Genomic DNA, 19,766 nt, shown 5'->3' with positions numbered 1-19,766 from the left:
GGGTGATTGGGACATGGGGGAGAATGAAAGAAGTGGGCTAAAGGGTAGTATAAGCATATGGTAAGATAGAAGGAATAAATTCAATGTTTGATAGAACAGTAGGGTGACTATAGTTAACACAAGTGTACTGTACTCGGTCGATGCACACCCTAAGTGTTGGTTAAATATGTACTCTACGTTGATATTATTATAGTTAATTAATTAACATTGTTCACAGTTAAGCCATACAGTGACTTGATTACTACATGTTATATACATGTAACAAAATTTCATGTATACCTTATATATTTGTACAAATAAAAATAAAAATAAAATGCACTGTGGAAATATCTTTATGGTAATATACTTAGATTTAACTTGCCCTTTTAAATAATTGTATGCAATGTGAATGTGAGATAATTTATTCAACCATTCCTTTGTTGAAGGACATTTAAATTACTAACAGGGTTTTGCGGTCACAAAATATTTGCTAAAATAAACAAAGTCTTGCACTTTCTGTGAAAATAAGCAACCTTGTACATATGTATTTAAATACAGGTGCTTTCATTTCTTTATGATGACTTTACCAGACATAAGATTGCTGGGTTACAGGGTCGGTGCATTTTTCATCATAATAGATATTGCCAGATTACTTTTTAAAAAGGTGACAGAATGATACATTTCGTTAGGTGGAGACTATTTCCTATGTCCTTACCATATAAATATTTTTAAAATTTATTTTATTTTTATCAAAACATAATGGTACATCGTTTAAAAAAAGTAGTACTGAGAGAGTAGGGTCCTTTTTTCTACCCAACTTGGCTCCTAACCTGCAATCACTTTCACCTCTTTTAGATGTTGCTTCTGGTCCCTAAATCTACACAAGCAAACATAAGGTTCTCTTCCTTTTTAAATTTGAGGCATTATCTCTTGACATCCTTCATACCTTATGCTCCAAACTCTAACCTCCATCTCATCCTGGCTGTATAGTAATGCAGTTATTTCAAATGTTGATTAAATATGTACTCTACATTGGTATTCTTATGACTAATTAATTAATATTGTTCATGGTTGAGCCTTAGATGTCCAACTGTTCTAAAATTGATAGTTCTCTTGCTTTTCTGTTTGCTTTGTTTACTATGTACCCATCTCTAATGTTTTGCCAAACTCTACCCAAAGAATTAAACCTCGATATGATCAGAGACAAGTAAACTTAACTTCTATTTTATAGTTATCCTTTATTTTAAAAATTTTTAGAGACTTCTCTTCTGTAGCCCTCTGTCCTCTTGCTCCATATTTGACTCATTGATTTCTAGACTTCTTCTCAACTGCCTTTTAGACTGTCTTTCACTATCTTCCTGAGAATTCCCTGTTCCTTTCCCGTATTGGGAGAGTGGGAGGTCACCTGTTTCCTGAAATCCAAGTCTTGCCAGTTTTTTATTTACTTGGTTATTTTGGTAGAGTACCTCCAGTAGGAGCTTTCTGTAAAAGAATGCTTTTGCAAGGTAACTTTTTCAGTTCTTCAAAGTATCCTAATTGGTTCCTTAGTTGGGTATACAGTTCTAAGAAGTACTCTATAGTTGGAATTTGGAAGGAATTGCTTCTTTGTCTTCTTAGGCCAAGTGTTACCTTTGAGAAGTCTGGTATTAATTTGATTTACTATTTTTGCCCTGGAAAGTTTTACATTGTTTTCTTTATTGCACTATTAAAACATGTTTTTTAAATATGCCTTGACTTGTGCTGGACATTTAATGGGCCCTTTAAATCTGAAAAGCAATTAAGTTCTTATATTATTATTACTTTGACATTGTCTTCCTGGATTGAAGCTTTAGTATTTAAATAGTGTGAGATACTGACTTTCTTAGCATCCCCCTGTTCAGAGACTTAGGTTTTGGTTTTCTTTGCCTTGCGAAATCCAGTTACCACTCATCCATCTATTTTGCATCTTCTCTCAAAATATATTGCTACTTCTTGCCTAATAATGTCTTTTCTGCTTGTTCAACTTATTCTTTGAGGAAAGAAATCCCTTCACTTTAGTGTCATTTTAGTGGGAATTTGAGGGGGACATGAAGATAAATACATATATTTAGCCTTCTATGAATGTCCTAAAAATATTTACTAAATAATTACCAGTTGCTGTTGAGGGAATTAGTGTTTTTTTAAGCTGATGACATAATACAAAGTACATTTTGCCTGTGTGTTTCTCTGTGTGTTATAGAAATGATTAGTTTTAAGTCAATACCTGACTTTTCTTTTCTCTATAAAAACTCCGCCACACTTCTCTTTACTTTTTCAGTTAAAATATTTTCTTTAAACCTGGCTTCAGTATCTTCCTCTCTGTTTTCTCACAAGAAAACCATCTTCAAGACAAACATTTTTTATTCTATACGTTGATCTTGGTACAATCTTTCACATAATGGTGAATGGTCAGTTTGTGTCATTATGTAGCATGCTTATGAAATTACCATTTTTTTTAAACATAGTGCCAAGGTCAGTAGAGCATCCAAAGTGGAACTGGAGGACTAAACCACAAAGCCGTGATTTTGATGAATTGAATCACATCCTTCAAGAGAGCAAGAAGCTGGGGAAAGCCCTTGAGAATCTCTCCCGAAGTAAGTTCATTTACTTGATTATAATTGAAACTCCTAACCAATATTAAAGCAGAAGCATTCATTACTCGTGCCAGTAACCCATTTATAACATCCTCATTCTAATTCTGCAAGAGACTGAGTAGTTCTAAGGGCATGAGATTGGAAAGGAACTTGATTTTGCGTATTATACAGATTCTTGGGTAGACTGATAACATGGAGCAGGAAGAGCTGTAGAACTCCTCATAGCTGTTTGGCTCCAACATTTCTACATGGTTTCTGTTATCCAGTTTAAATGTGCACCTAATGGTAGCTTCTTCATTCTTTTCTTTGGAAACATACTGTTTTGCATCTTTCTAATTAATAAACATACCCATTGCCTCTGTGAGTTTTTGATGTCTCTAAACTTCTTAAAGATGGTAACTGGACCAAATTCTTCTTAGAATCTTTTCAGAGCCTAGACAATGCCTAGGGACTTTTTTTTTAAATGAAAGCAACATCTCTGTAATCTGAGGACTTAGGTTATGGTTTTGCTCTGCCATCTATGACATAAATCATAATAAATCAGATAAATCATTTAACCTCCATGTGCCTTGGTTTGCTCATCTCCAGAACAGAAAGACATGATTATGCCTCCTTCTTCTGCTAGGTGTGAAGGCTTAAAAATGATACATTTCAAGTAAAACTTTTTAAATAACTGTTATTGTCATAAGAGTAGGCAATTAAATGATTATTTAGATTTAATAAATTCACTTATATATGCAGACATACATATACATTTTATGGTTTTAGTAGTGAGTTAAAAGTATTCCTACATTTCTTTGGTTCCGTTAAGTTTTTCTCAATTTTAAAAATTAGGCACCTTTAGAAGCCCATTGATGCCATGGCCTCACCAAAATTTTATTTTATTCCCATAGAATACTAAAGATTTTCAGTGGAAAGTAGTTAGAACACTAGCAATTTCTAGTGGATTATATTTTAGGATCTCTATTTTTATTTTAGATAGCAGAGTTTTACTAATTTCATGATTTTTATCAAAGGTAAATATTTTCTTGCTATATTTTGAAAGAATATATATATATACACACACACTTATATATGTAGTTATACATATTTACATTTGGTATTGTATTTGTATGTGTGTGTATGTGTGTGTACAGCTTTAGTTTTTTCACACCTCTTCATTGATAGCTCATTAGATCCTTCTAGATTTTTGTGCAGTGAACTCTTTTCAGAAGTTAAGCTGCCTTATCACAGGATCTTATGCTTTGCCATTAGTAAAAACCCTCTGAATGGGATTCAAGAAAGCTCCATGTTTGGTTAAATTTCCTTTTGTAGAAAATAACAGTTAAGTGAGTTTTCAACTTATGACTATATTATGTTTATGAAAAGAGCCTGATCCTCTTCATATGACAAAGGCACATATTCATATTTATGAATCTTACCCTTTGGAGCAAAGCCTCAGGACTCTTTATAGCCTCTCAATTTACCTAATGACATGAACTAAAAGAAGGATGATTGAAGAATGTGCCTGATCATTATAAAGACTTTCAAATAACATGGTCAATCAACTGTTGTCCTTTAAAATGTGACATCTGCCTTTCAAACACTTGTTATACTGTTGTTAATTGGTAAGGTAGTATTTGCTCTGTTCCCCCAAATTTTTAATACAGGGATTTGACTGCATTTCAATTATGTAGTGGCCTACATTTGTAGCAGAAGCGTCAGAGTTCAAGCTGTGGACCCAGAAAACCTGGCTGTGGCCTTCCAGGTTGTCTTACCCCGTTTGGGTCGCTATAGCAAAATACTGTAGCCTGAGTGACTTATTAACAATAGAAATTTGTTTCTTATAGTTCTGGAGGGTGGGCGGTCTAAAATCCAGGTGCTCACACCTTTGGTATCTGATGAGGACCTGTTTCTTGGTTCCATAGACTGTATATCCTAGCTGTGTTCTTACATGGTGGAAGGGGCAAGGCAGCTCTCAAAGGCCTCCTTTATAAGGTCAGTAATCCCAATCATGAGAAAGAAGCCCACATGTCCTCATCACCTCTCAGGCTCCACCTCCTAACACCATCACGTTGCAGATTAGAATTTAGCTTATGAATTTTGGGAGGACACTAACACTCAGATCATAACACAGGTGGCGCCCCACAACTGAGTCCAATGATCAGAAGCTAGTGGGGGCCATGTTTAATACTTGCAGGCAAGCCTGGAAAAACAATAAAGACAGTCTTTGGTCATCAGAGTAGAAGATATACAGGTATAGGACATTATTCTTGGGATAAAATAAGGGCCAGAAAAGCTGGTGACTTTTTCAGGTGACTCCTAAAATGTGACTCCATAGTGAGGCCAGAATGAACTGTCATAGTCAACTTCCATAGACATAGTAGAAGGTTGCTTTTGGCTTCACTTAATGGTTTTAAGGGACTCTGCTTTCTTAAGGTATTCTGGTGGGATTTATGTGAGTTAAGAGAATGGTTGGTTACATATAGAAGACTTGCTCTTTTCTTTGACTATTTTTCTGAGCAAAATGATACTTTCTTGGAATGACTTGAGTTTCTATGATTTTCTGTATCTGAGCTTTAATATTAAATTGTCTTAGGCACAACGTGTTTACTACCAAGTTATCAATGTGCCTGCCCTGGTCAGTATACACGAATACAAATGCAGCTTTACTGTTTGCTGATGATTGTTTATCAGTCTAGTTGTCCAGAGTTTAGCTGTGTAATGGCATTCCTACTTCCTCCAACTTGAACTAGGATGTAATTCATTTTCATCTGACTCTTACAATAGTTTCAACTTGTTAACTCTTTTTCTATGATAGGAGCTTTATTACCCATTGTTTTAATTACTAGGAAGACATAGGGGATGGGATTTTCCTCCAGGTACGTTCATAAGGAATACTCCATGTCTTGATATTGTGGACCTTTCTTTCTGGTGGCATAGCCATTGAGGCAAAAGGCTGAAAGTTTTTAGTGATCTAATTTTAATGTAGTCACTGATGAGAATTCACTTTATCTTAGCTGTACAGTCTAAAAAAATCCTACATATTTTAGAAGTATTATTTTTTTAGTTGAGATTGACAGCAAATAATCATTTACATCTCTCAAAATGATAGTTTTTTCAGCTCATTTACTGACAACTTTTAGAGACATAAATGAAATGAACACACAAACACACACACACACATACACACAACTCAAATAATACCAGGGAAGACTAGATAGTCTCTTCAGTTTGCAAACATGATTTCTGTTTCAGTAATAACTGTACCATGCTATTTTTCTGGCTTTTTTCAAACCTTTCGATGTAACATTTTATCTTAAAGTCAGTCATAAACTGCATAAACTGTGGCAATCTGCATGATATTGCTCTCTTGTAAAGGCAGACATGTTACAATGACTCCCACAGCAGCTTGTATTGCCACATAGTCATGATGAAGTAGGCATAGTGGGTTTTTGGTGCCTTGATCCCTCACTTTCTAGCATTTCTGTACTTTCCTCAAACATTACATTTTTCTTCCCAGGAGCTTGGGCTCTTACCCATTCCTTCAAGTGTTTGCCCCCAACTCAGTAGTAATTTACTGCTAATTCTTTGAGGCCATGATGGAGTAGCTGTCTGATTCTTTACTTTCCTTTGAAGGACACACCTGATTAGGTCAGAGCCATATAGGGTAATCCCCATTCTGATTTGCTCAAAATCTCCTGGTTAGTATTCTATTCAAGGGTGTGATAACCCTTCATGCTCAGGAGGCCCACTCAGAATCAAAGAGGAAAAGATGCTGCAAAAGTGAATCCTGAGGCCCATCTTAGAATTCTGCCTGCCATAGATATTATTATTGCTATTATTATTTATTCACCTACAGCATGCTCCAGCTAAGCATTTTCCAGTAGAAATGTAATGTTTGCCAGGTATACATTTTATATTTTCAAACAGACACATTTGAAAAAGTCAAAAAGAAACATGTGAAAACAATTGGAATAAAATGTTGTATTTAACCCAATATATCCAATTATTATGTTTCATTGTATTCCATATAAAAAAAATTTCGAGATATTTTATGTTCTTTTTTTTAAAACAAATTCTAAGTCTTTAAACTCTAGTGTAAATTTTAATTCACAGCACCTCTCATTTTGGAACTAGCCACATTTCAACTGGTCAGTAGCCACAGGACAAGTGGCTACTGTACTGGACATCACTGCTCTAATATCGACAAAAAAACCCACAAAATCTCTTCTCTTGAGATTAACTCCAGACATCATCGGTTTTCCTTCTTCCTCCTTCATACAATGTTTGAAAGAGTAGTTATGATGCGGCATCATTGTCTGGGGTAAATATCTGAGGTTCATTGTCTCACACCAAGGGCACGGAGGGTACAGACACAACAAGAAGTGGATTTAGGAGTGGAGGTTTAATGGGCCAAACAAAGAAAAAGGAGAACAATTCTCTCTCTTGTAAGAGAGAGGGGTGCCCAAATGGGACTTCTGGCCTGCTGCAGAGTGCACCAGATTTTATAGACAGGCTTGAGGAGGCAGTATCTGATTTACATAGGACCCAAAGATTGGTCGGACCAGGCATGATGTTTACATAACATACCAGGAAGCTGGCTGCCCCACCCTAATCTTATTATGCGAATAGACTTTCCACTTGGCTGGTGCCATGTTGTCTGCTCCCTACTGCACAGGCGGTTGGAAAGGAAAAGGGAAGACAGAGCCACCGTTTGAACGTCCCTACTCCAAGATAGCCTTTTCCTATTGGCACAACTGCCAGCATTCACCCATGCAAGCTCCCAGCTTGTTTGTCCTATGTCTGCAGCTGGATTTTACAGTCTTCTCTTTGCTAGAAAAGAAAATGATTTTGGGGTTGCTTTTCATTAAAGAAAAACGTTACTGAGGACTTCATTACCCTCACTACCTGCCTAAATAATTTCTTTTTAACTCCTATATCAGTTAGTGCTCACTGTCTCTACTTGCTCATCTTCCTTCTACTCCTCAAAGCAATTATATAATCGCACCTATACTTCTGAAACTTATCTCACACTGGTCACCAAGTGATTTCCAAATTGCCAAACGGCATAAGCAGTTTTCCAGTCCTCATGTTACAAAATTTCTCTGGTAGTTGTAACCCTGTTGATTACTCTGTCATTCTTCAGACTCTCTGTTCGCCTCCTTTCTGGGAGCTGGCCCTCCATCCTCTTTGGATGCCCTTTGCATCACTTCCTGTAGGTCTCATTCAGGAGTTTATCTTTCTTCCCTGCCACTCTTAATGCTATTCCTATGGTTCGTGATTCATCCTTTGCCTTTGTCCTTTCAAGTGCTCTCTCTGTTCAACCTCATTCACCCTCGTCATTTATCACCCCTACACAGCTACCTCAAATGAGTGTATTTCCATCCACACCTTTTATGTGTTTTTACAACATGCCGAAAGTGTATCTCCACTTGGCTATCCCAATGCCATGTTAAACTCAATGTATCCAAGTGGACCACACCTCCCTCTTCAAAGGTGACCTTTTGGCTGCATGTTGTGTGTTAGGTGGTGGTACTATAACTTACCTATTCTTCCAAACTGGAACGCTTCTAGATTCTTCTCTCTTCCTTACTGTTCATAACTGATTAGTTATCAAATCTTGCTAATTTTCCCTCTAAGATATGTTTTGAGTCTGGTTTATTTCTCCACTCCTATCAATATCTTCTAGTTCATCCTCTCAACTTCTCTGACCAGATTATTGGTTTATCCATTAAAGATATTTCATTCCTGCCCTGTGTCAGAAAAAAAAAAAGAGGACAGCCTCTGTCCTTATTGAGCTTATGGTTGACTGGACTGCTATAACTTTATGTTTAGGAGAATTTCATGGCCAAAATCTCTGTGACTTGATACAATGTAAATATTTTCTCACTCAGAGAACAGTTTCATGTGATGTTCCAGGAATGCAGACTCCTTCCATCCTGTCATTCTACCATCTTCAACACATGACTTCCAAGGTTGCTGCAGAAGCAGAAAGAGCCTGTGGAAGATCATGGGGCAGGTTTCTAATGCAAATCATGGAAGTGGCGTACATTATCTGCCCACATTCTATAGCTAGCTGCAAGGGAGCTAGGAAAAGTAGGCTACCTTGGTGCCCAGGAGAAACAAGGAACACACACTATTGATTTGCTTCTCTGTTCTGCGGATCAGCCTTCACTGTAAGTGTAGTGCCTCTAAAGTGAAAGCCTCACTTGTTTCAGGTACTCAGTGCCTCCCTAAAACTTCAGAGAAAGTGCTCCAGGATCTGGCCCTTTATTGGGTCTCCAGTACCATTGCTTATGACTTTCTTTATGCAGCACACTCCCTCAAAGTTCCTCCTTTCCATGCTTTTGCTTATGCTGTCCCCATGCCCTGAAGTGTCACCCGTGGTCAGCTCATTCCACTGCTTCCCTCTTCAGCAAGCCACATTTACTCTTCTCTTTAGCTTCAGCTCAAATACCACTTCCTCCAAGATTATTTCTCTGTTGCTGTCCTCTTCTGGGGTGGATTTGCATCCCCTCTCTTTGTGCTTCTATATGTTTCTCTGAACACACTTATCTGCTATGATCTGTTTTATTTATCTCCTCTGGACCTTGAGTTTCCTGAGGGCTGAGCCACTTTGCTCTTGAAATCCCTAGGACTTGGCACAAAGATTAGCACATAACTTGGTTACGGTTTGCTTGAAGAGGGCTACCTCTGGTTCCATTCCATCCTGATCCTTCTTTTCTGAGACCTCCCCCAACTCTGGCTTTCTTCATTTAAACAAGCCTTCTGCTTTTTAAAATGTGAGCCTTTGGGATAAGATGACATGGGTTTGGCTGTTTGTAGATTTGACTTGTTTGCTGGGATCTTTGGCTTTGACTATGATGCTTAAAAATAAATAGATAGCTAAGTAAGAACACAAACAAATAAATAAAAAACCCCAAAGCTAAAGAGCAGTAGATTTTTATTTCATGCAATTGGCCAACAAAACCTTCTACTTTGTGAGGCACTATTCCCAGGGTGGCAGAGTTTCCAGTGTTCTCTGGGTCTAATGCTTTTGCTGCTTCTGACAGCTCCCCATGACTTGAGACAGTGGTGGAATGAGTATCTTTAGGGCATCCAGATATTGGTCCATGGATTTCAGTTCATATGAAAACACTGGCTGGAGCCTTTCCAAGGAAAAGAGCCCAGCTGCTGGGGGGAACAGAGGACAGATATTTATGCTCTGTGATTGCTAATAGCAACCTGCACTCAGCCAAGAGAAAAAAACAGCAAAAGACTTTTTTAGTGAGTCAGTCAGGAATGTACCCAAGAAGTCCTTTCTGAAAAACAGTCTAAGGAGTGATAGAATAACTATGTATGAGAGAAAATAGAGATGGATAATGTGGCAATTACTTGTTCATTCATTCCCATATTCATTGAATGTATACGGGAATGCAAAGATGACTAACACGTGGACCTAGACTTCAAGCTTACATTTTAGTAGTGGAGACAGGTTTGGAAATCATAGTTTCAAAGTCTTGTACAAAGTACTTTAACAGAACGGAGGAGGCATAGAAGAATCTCCAAAGGAGTTTAGGGACAACTTGATAGAAAAGTTATCTGAATCAAATTTGGAAGTATCCAAAGGTCAAGGTACAGTAGGAGGAGAGTCAAGATATGTCGTGCAGACAGATAATCCTGGAAGAGAGAAGCATGTGTGTAAGGATGTATTTCAAAGAAAGAGGAAGTTTTATCATTGAAAAGGCCACAAGGATGACTGAATAGTAAAAAGGAGAGTTTTATTGCTGATACCAGTTTGCAAACCAGCAAGAGGTAGTCTCTGGTGTGAACTAAAAGTGCAGAGGGAAAGGGCAGGTTGGGTTTTATGCCTTACAGGGTCTGTATTACAAAGGTGTCATACATATTCAGTAGGTTTGGGGGAAAGCCATACATATTTATGTGGGCAGTTGAGTACATGCACAATGGGCAAACATATATGTAACATGCATCCTATGTTCACTTGGTGGTGTGGTTTTAGCATTAAAATGAAGTGGAATATCACTATGTCAAAAGGTGAATCATAGGATATAAAGACAGTTTATGCACAGTCTCTATAAGTTGGCTGAAACTGGCTTAAAGTCTGCAGTTGCTTATCAGAAAAGAATGTTTGTAAGGCTGGTCCTGTTACCTTAGTGGTCTGGCTTGTAATTCAGAGTTAGGGAGTGGGTATGATAATTTTCCTGATAGCTCTTATTGCTAGGGAGTTTAGCAAGTGTATGGATTTTCTTGTAGCCATAGGAATTTAGGAAGTTGCCACATCAGCTGGACCTTGAACTCTCAACCCCTACCTAACCTTCATTTCCTTAACCTTGAGGTCCATCCTAGTTGATAAAGGGGTGTCTGTTTTGATCTCTTAGATCACAGGTCATATTGTTGGTGCATGAAGGGTGAAACAAATAATAAAAGGAATGAAGCAAGAAGTCTGGGTTACAGAGAAGTCAGGAATCAGGTGTAGGGACTTCTATGCTACAGGAATCTTGTCAGTAGATTATGATCCTAAGCAAGTTTGAATTTTTTTTTTACCAATCACTCTTGGAGGCAACATGAGGACAGAGTTGATATGATCCATGCCTGGAGGCAAGGACAGAGATGAATAGAGCCTGAAACAAAGCAGAGACTCCTCATGGAGAACCTCTGTGAGGGCAGTGCAAAGGGGAAATGTGGGGTTGGAGCCTCCACACACAGTTCCCACTGGAGCACTGCCTAGTGGCACGATGAGAAGAAGGCCACCATCCTTCAGATCCCAGAATGATAGATCCACCAACAGCTTGCACTGTGCTCCTGGAAAAGCCACAGACACTCAATGCCAGCCATGAAGGAGGAATGCCCAAGGCTGTGGGAGCCACCCCTGCATTTCCCCTTTGTACTGCCCTAGCAGAGGCTCTCCATGAGGGCTCCACCTGTGTAGTAGACTTCTGCCTGGACATTCAGGCATTTCCATACATCCTCTGAAATCTAGGTGGAGTTTCCCAAACCTCAGTTCTTGACCTCTGTGCACCCACAGGCCCAACACCACATGGAAGCCACCAAGGCTTGGGGCTTGCACCCTCTGAAGCAATAGCCCTTGGTCCCTTGTAGCCACCACTGGAGCTGAAGTGGCTGGGATACAGGACGCCATGTCCTGAGGCTGCACAGAGCAGCAGGGACTCTGAGCCTGGCCCAAGAAACCATTTTTCCTCCTAGGTCTCTGGGCCTTTGATGGCAGGGGCTGCCATGAATACCTCTGACATGCCCTGGAGACATTTTCCCCATTGTCTTGGTGAATAACATTCAGCTCCTTGTTACTTATGCAAATTTCTGCAGCTGGTTTGAATTTCTTCTCCAAAATTGGGTTGTTCTTTTCTACCACATAGTCAGCCTGCAAAATTTTCAAACTTTTATGCTCTGCTTCTCTTTTAAACATAACTTTCAATTTCAGATCATCTCTCTCAAGTTCAAAGATCCACAGATCTTCCCTACAGATGCCACCAGTCTCTTTACTAAAGCATAGCAAGAGTGACCTTTGCTCCAGTTCCCAGTTGCTCAATTTTCTCATCTCCATCTGAGACCACCTCAGCCTGGTCTTCATTGTCCATATCACTATCAGCATTTTAGTCAAAACCATTCAACAAGTCTCCAGGAAGTTCCAAACTTTCCCACATCTTCCTCTCTTCTTCTGAGCCCTTCAAACTGTTCCAACATCTGCCTGTCCAGTTTCAAAGTTGCTTCCACATTTTCAAGTGTCTTTATAGCAGTGCCCCAAACTCCCAGTATCAATTTGCTGTTAGTCTGTTTTCACACTGCTATAAAGAAATGCCTGAGACTGGGTAATTTATAAAGGAAAGCAGTGTAATTTAATCACAGTCCCACATGGCTGAGGAGGCCTCAGGAAACTTACAATTATGGCAGAAGGAGAAGCAGACACCTTCTTCACAAGATGGCAGGAGAGAGAATGAAAGTGAAGGAGGATGAGCCTCTTATAAAACCATCAGATCTTGTGAGAACTCACTATCATGAGAACAGAATGTGGAACACTGCCCCCATGATCCAGTCACCTCCCTTTGCCAACACATGGGGATTACAGGTTTCTCCCTCAACAAGTGGAAATTACAATTTGAGATGAGATTTGATTGGGGACACAGAGCCAAACCATATCATATGCATACGATATTATTTGAAAGAACACTGAGTAAGCTGTTGTCATTAGTTGTCTGTGAATGGGGGCTTATTTTATTTTTTCCCTATTTTTTTATGCTGAACATGTCTTGATTTGATCAAATGAAATATAAAGGGTATATATTTGCAATAGAAAAGATGCAATTTGACTTGATATCAGTATGTATATAGTTACTTTATAAAGAATAATTTTAAGAATAATTAAAGAATAATTTTTAGAGACTACTGGAAGCAGAAGCTTGTATGCAGTAGATGGAAGAAGGAAAGGACAGCAATGAAGAGAGATGAGGAGTAGAGAAAGGAGGGGTATGTCCTTCTGCAAAAAGTTATGATGGAAGTGAAGATGCGAAAGAGGGCAGCAATTAGTGGGGAAATTTGGAATTTTTTGGTCATTTTGGTCTGATTTCCTTTAGTTTCTTCTGTGCGTGTATGAGAGAGAAACAGAGAAACAGTGAGAGAGAGAGAGAGAGAGAGAGAGACAGAGAGAGAGAATATGTATGTGTCTGTGTACATTTAATGGATTTTAGGGTATTAGGGGAAACCAAGATAAAGAACTTGCAGATTCAGGAGAGGGAGAGAAGATAATAGATGGAACAAATACAAGAGATGGAGGTTGGGGATGGAGCCAAGAAAACAAATGGATATAAGTGCACTTTGTCCTCTGAGACTGAAGAGAACAGCATCCATGGCTTTTTGAGGGGGAGGAGGAATCAGGAAGTCCAGGAAGTTCAAATCTTATAGTTTTCAAGTTTTCAGGATGTTAAACTTTGAGGTCCTATACAGTAAGAAGGAGGAAGAGATGGGTAGAGGGGCCTGATGAAACGCAACACCATTTGGAACTGTCCTTGGAGAAATGAATGCACTGGTTAATCAAGGATGAAAATTGAAATGTGCTTCTAGAGCAGGGTTCAGCAAACTCTCACCCATGGGCCAAATCCAACCTGTAGCTGTTTTTGTGACTCATGTTCTAACCATGATTTTTACATTTTAAAAGAGTTATTTATAAAGAAAGAAAAATAATGTGTGAGTATGATATGATCTATATCTACAATATTTACTATTTAGCCCATAACAGAAAATTTTTTCAACTTTTGTTCTAGGATACCCAATTAATATGATTTGGCTGTGTCATCAACGAAATCTCAACTTGAATTGTATCTCCCAGAATTCCCATGTGTTGTGGGAGGGACCCAGGGGGAGGTAATTGAATCACAGGGGCCAGTTTTTCCTGTGCTATTCTCACGCTAGTGTATAAGTCTCACAAGATCTGATGGGTTTATCAGGGGTTTCTGCTTTTGATTCTTCCTTGTTTTCTCTTGCCACCGCCATGTAAGAAGTATCTTTCACCTCCTGCCATGATTCTGAGGCCTCCCTAGCCATGTGGAGCTGTAAGTTCAATTAAACTTCTTTTTGTTCCCAGTTTTGGGTATGTCTTTATCAGCAGCATGAAAACTAATACAGTAAATTGGTACTGAGAATGGGGTGTTGCCAAAAAGATACCTGAAAATGTGGAAGCAACTTTGGAACTGGGTAACACATAGAGGTTGGAACAGTTTGGAATCCTCAGAAGAAGACAGGAAAATGTGTGAAAGTTTGAAACTTCCTAGAAACTTGTTGAGTGGCTTCAACAAAAATGCCGATAGTGATATGAACAATAAGGTCCAGGCTGAGGTGGTCTCAGATGGAGATGAGGAACTTGTTGGGAACTGGAACAAAGGTGACTCTTGTTATATTTTAGCAAAGAGACTGGCAGCATTTTGTCCCTGCCCTAGAGATTTGTGGAACTTTGAACTTGAGAAAGATGATTTAGGGTATCTGGCAGAAGAAATTTCTAAGCAGCAAAGCATTCAAGAGGTGACTTGGGTACTGTTAAAGGCATTCTGTTTTATAAGGGGAGCAGAGCATAAAAGTTTGGAAAATTTGCAGCTTGACTTTGCAACAGAAAAGAAAGACCTATTTTCTGGGGAAAAATTCAAGCTGGCTGTAAAAATTTGCATACGTAGCCAGGAGCCAATCCCCAAGACCACAGGGCAAAATGTCTCCAGGTCATGTCAGAGACTTTCATGACAGCCCCTCCCATCACAGGCCCAGAGGCCCAAGAGGAAGATGTAATTTCGTGGGCCAGATCCAGGGTCCCTGTGTTGTGTGCATGAGGAGCCCTGTGTCCCAGCCGTAGCTGAAAGGGGCCAACGTACAATGTGGGCTTTGGCTTCAGAGCGTGTAAGCCCCAAGCCTTGGCAGCTTTCATGTGGTGTTGAGCCTGCGAGTGCACCAAAGTCAAGAACTGAGGTTTGGGAATGTCTTCCTAGATTTTAGAAGATGCATGGAAATGCCTGGATGCCCAGGCAAACATTGCTTCGGTGGTGGGACCCTCATGGAGAACCTCTGCTAGGGCAGTGTGGAAGGGAAATGTGGGGTTGGAGCCCCTACACTGAGTCCCTACTGGGGCACCACCTAGTGGAGCTGTGGGAAGAGGGCCACCATCCTCCAGACCCCAAAATTGTAGATCCACCAAAAGCTTGCACCGTGCACCTGGAAAAGCTACAGACACTCAAAGCCAGTCCATGAAAGCAGCCAGGAGGGAGGCGTACCCTGCAAAGCCACAGGGGCGGAGCTGCCTAAGACCGTGTGCGCCCACTTCTTGCATCAGCATGGACTCGATATGAGACCTGGAGTTAAAGGAGATCATTTTGGAGCTTTAAAATTTGACTACCCTACTGGATTTAAGACTTGCATGGACTCTGTAAGCCCTTTGTTTTGGCCAATCTCTCCCTTTTGGAATGACTGTATTTAACCAATACCTATACCCCAATACCTGTACCCCCATTGCATCTAGGAAGTAACTAGCTTGCTTTTGATTTTACTGGCTCATATGTAGAAGGGACTTGCCTTGTTTCAGATAAGACTTTGGACTGGGTTAATGCTGAAATGAGTTAAGATTTTGGGGGACTGTTGGGAAGGCATGATTGGTTTTGAAATGTGAGGACATGAGATTTGGAGGGGCTGGGGTGGAATGATATGGATTGGCTGTGTCCCCACCCAAATCTCAACTTGAATTGTATCTTCCAGAATTCCCACGTGTTGTGGGAGGGACCCAGGGGGAGATAATTGAATCATGGGGACCAAATTTTCCTGTGCTATTCTCATGCTAGTGAATAAGTCTCCTGAGATCTAATAGGTTTATCAGGGGTTTCCATTTTTGCTTCTTTCTCATTTCCTCTTGCCTTTGCCATCTAAGAAGTGCCTTTTGTCTCCCATCATGATTCTGGGGCCTCCCCAGTCATTTGGAACTGTAAGTCCAGTTAAATCTCTTTTTGTTCCCAGTTTCAGGTATGTCTTTATCAGCCATGTGAAAACAAACTAATACACTAATTGAGGATAAAATTCCTCAATTTCTAGCAGGAATCCTCTTTAAAAGTAATTAGCAGTCTGTATAAAGGGTGTTTTTTAAAAAAAATGTATTTTAAGATATAAGTAGAGATAAGGTCTTACTATGTTGCCCAGGCTGGTTTCGAACTCCTGAGTTCAAGATATCTTCCCACCTCAGCTTCCCGAAGTGTTAAGATTACAGCTTTGTTAACACTTCCCGAAGTGTTAAGATTACTGAGCTGCTGTGCCCAGTCTAAAGCGTGTTTTGATTGACTAATTGCCAGAGGTTGTTGATCACCCATTTACTGATAAAGGTTCTACTTATACAGGTATTTGCTTTAACATTACTCTTTATACTCAGTGGCATGCCAGTAAGCTAACTCTGAAAATAAGCCCTGATTTTCAGCATTTGTCGATTTCCATGATGTAAATATTCCCACTGTGGCTAATTTCAAGCTATCTGTGTGACATTACTGAATGAGTTGTTGGGAAGGAATATGGGGAGTTGGTTTTCACAAGCCAGTATGGGCCAGCTATAGCATAAAACTGATATTTCCAAGCTATATGCTCTATTTTTGTATTTGAATTTTATTTCACAGTTGAAAAAAGGCTTTAAAAAAGAAAGAATTGGGGAGTCTAATTTTCTACATTATAATACAATTGGCATTTTTTTTCCAATAGGGAAGTAGATTTTAGAGAAATAGTACCATTTTATACTATATGAATTTTCGAACCTACTTCTGTGAAATGAATTACACTAAGGTGTAGAGAATTTTGAAAAGTTGCTACTTCCATTTCCTATAACTACAACCTAATTCTAACTCTGTGGCTGAGCAGATGCCTAGAAAGATGGAAGTCTTGAAGAAACTGATAGCTCTTATTTCCCTTACAGAAGGCAACTCAAACATGAGAATATGAAAACTGTGTTTTGAAATAAGTTTCTGATACTAATGTGTTTTGTACTGTGCTGGTCTATGCAAATATACCCCCAAAAGTCAGAGAAAGCTGAAAAGCCAAAGAAAGAGGCTGCAAGTTGAATTTAGAAAGAAACATTTAATAGGGACTAATGAACAGAAGCCACGTGTGTGTCTGGGGAGGATGCAAGACAAGGTGAGTCCCTGCACCATTATCTTCCAGACCCAGGACTTATATACCGTAGGGAAAGGGCATACGTGATTTAGAAGGGATATGTAGGACAACTGAAGCACAATAGCATCAAGGTTGTTTTGACCTAATGGCAGGATTTATGGTAAGTACCTGCTCTTAAACAAGGAATAATAGATAAATGGGAAATCTTAGAGGCATTCCCAGAACTGGGTTCATTAGAAGTCAACATGGCGGATTAGCATCAAAGATGGAGTTGCTTTAGCCTGTGCACAGTGAGACCTCTTTGGAGTTGAGAATAAATGGAAAGGCCCATAAACTAAATGACACAAATGGAGGCCATCTACATAGGTTTGCTCCATGGTGAATCAGGAAATTCTACCTGATTCATGTCTACCTCTGACATGCCTGTGGGAGCCACTGCTTCTTTATCCAGAAGAGAAGCTCAGTTTCTCAAAGAACTAATTTTCCCCTTCTCTGCCAGGCAGCTCACTCCTACAGTTGGACATCATTGCTACCCTAAGCAACAGTTACTTTGTGTATTAGGCTGTTCTTGCATTGCTGTAAATAAATACCTGAGTCTGACTAATTTATAAGAAAGGAGGTTTAATTGGCTTATGGTTTTGCAGGCTCTACAGGAAGCATAACACCGGCATCTGCCTTTGGGGAGGCCTCTGGGGGCTTATGATCATGACACAAGGCTAAGCAGGAATTCGCAATCAAATGGCGAAAACAAAAGCAAGAGCAAGGTTAGGGAAGGTGCTATACATTTTCTATACATTTTCAAAGGACCACATCATTTGAGAACTCACTATCGTGAGAGTGGCAACAAGGACATGGTGGTAAACCATTCATGAGAAATCCACCCCTGTGATCCAGTCACCTCCCACCAGCCCCCACCTCTAACACTGGGGATTACAATTCAACATGAGATTTGGGCAGGGACACAAATCCAAACCATATCACCCTGATAGGGTGTTTCCTTTAAGCTCTAGTTTGACTTTTACAAGGACCATATATTCCATTTTCATTAAGAGTCCCACCCTCAAATCCTGGTCTTTTCTTTCTTACAACATATCTTAGCAACCCAATTCGTTTTCTTTTGCATGTTTACTGTTTTCTGAAGATCCCCAGTGTTCATAAACTTAAAAAAGAATCTCAATTTAAAATATAATACCTTTTAAAAGTTAATAAAATGCCTAAAAGTTGTTAATATCTTCTCAGGGAATAGCTGTGGATGTTCTGCTAGACACTGGGAGAAGCATCCTAGCTACTCAGTATAAATGGTTCCCATTAGAGCTTCATGCCTCTGTGAAGCATTTCATTAAAATTCTTTCAACTGCTTTTAATCTGTTTAAGCTTTGATTAAAAATGAAATAAGAATTTTAAAAAAATTCCCTAGGCAACTTGACATTGATAATAGAAAGCTGAAAGAATTACTGATAATAGAGTGAAGATTTATTTGGATAATTTCTCAGGCAAAGTCATCAAAATACGTAAATTTTAAGAAAATATGATAATAAGAATTTGAGGGGGGCGGAGCAAGATGGCCGAATAGGAACAACTCCAGTCTCCAACTCCCAGCGCGAGCGACACAGAAGACCGGTGATTTCTGCATTTTCAACTGAGGTACTGGGGTCATCTCACTAGGGAGTGCCGGACAATCGGTGCTGGTCAGCTGCTGCAGCCTGACCAGCGAGAGCTGAAGCAGGGCGAGGCATCGCCTCACCTGGAAGCGCAAGGGGGAAGGGGATCCGTTTTCCTAGCCAGGGGAACTGAGACACACAACACCTGGAAAATCGGGTAACTCCCACCCCAATACTGCGCTGTAAACATACAGGCATTCCAGGAGAATATATCCCACACCTGGCCGGGAGGGTCCCACGCCCACGAAGCCTCCCTCACTGCTAACACAGCAGTCTGCCGCGATCTATCCGCAAGGCAGCAGCGAGGCTGGGGGAGGGGCGCCCGCCATTGCTGAGGCTTAAGTAGGTAAACAAAGCCGCTGGGAAGCTCGAACTGGGTGGAGCTCACAGCAGCTCAAGGAAGCCTGCCTGTCTCTGTAGTCTCCACCTCTGGGGACAGCGCACAGCTGAAGACCAACAGGGGAAGTAGCGGGAGCCGGTGCAGACGCGAACGACTCTGTCTGACAGCTTTGGGGAGAGCCGCGGATCTCCCAACGCGGAGGTTGAGATCTGAGAACGGACAGACTGCCTGCTCAGGTGTGTCCCTGACCCCTGAGTAGCCTAGCTGGGAGAAATCCCCCACTAGGGGCAGTCTGACACCCCACACCTCACAGGGTGGAGTACACCCCTGAGAGGACACTTCCAAAGGAAGAATCAGACAGGTACACTCGCTGTTCAGCAATATTCTATCTTCGGCAACCTCTGCTGCTGATACCCAGGCAAACAGGGTCTGGAGTGGACCTCAAGCAATCTCCAACAGACCAACAGACAGTCCTTCTGACTGTCAGAAGGAAAACTATCAAACAGGAAGGACACCTATACCAAAACCCCATCAGTTCGTCACCACCATCAAAGACCA

At 40.2% G+C, this 19,766-nt stretch overlaps 1 protein-coding gene across 4 annotated transcripts in view; it reads left to right on the top strand.

The window, feature by feature from the left end:
* The window catches only part of C9H8orf34 (chromosome 9 C8orf34 homolog), a 475,930-nt gene that overhangs the window by 115,108 nt on the left and 341,056 nt on the right, over window positions 1–19,766 (top strand). For 3 of the 4 annotated variants that reach the window (XM_030937845.1, XM_030937846.1, XM_030937844.1), the window contains exon 4: window positions 2,463–2,591. The exons of the other annotated variant lie outside the window; for it this stretch is intronic. In XM_030937845.1, the coding sequence (XP_030793705.1) occupies window positions 2,463–2,591 (129 nt within the window). The remainder of the gene's footprint in view (window positions 1–2,462; window positions 2,592–19,766) is intronic. 4 annotated transcript variants of the gene reach the window in all.

The sequence above is a fragment of the Rhinopithecus roxellana genome, chromosome 9 (genome assembly GCF_007565055.1).
Source record: "Rhinopithecus roxellana isolate Shanxi Qingling chromosome 9, ASM756505v1, whole genome shotgun sequence".
Taxonomy (NCBI): Eukaryota; Metazoa; Chordata; class Mammalia; order Primates; family Cercopithecidae; genus Rhinopithecus; species Rhinopithecus roxellana.
This window is presented reverse-complemented; position numbering and strand designations above follow the sequence as displayed.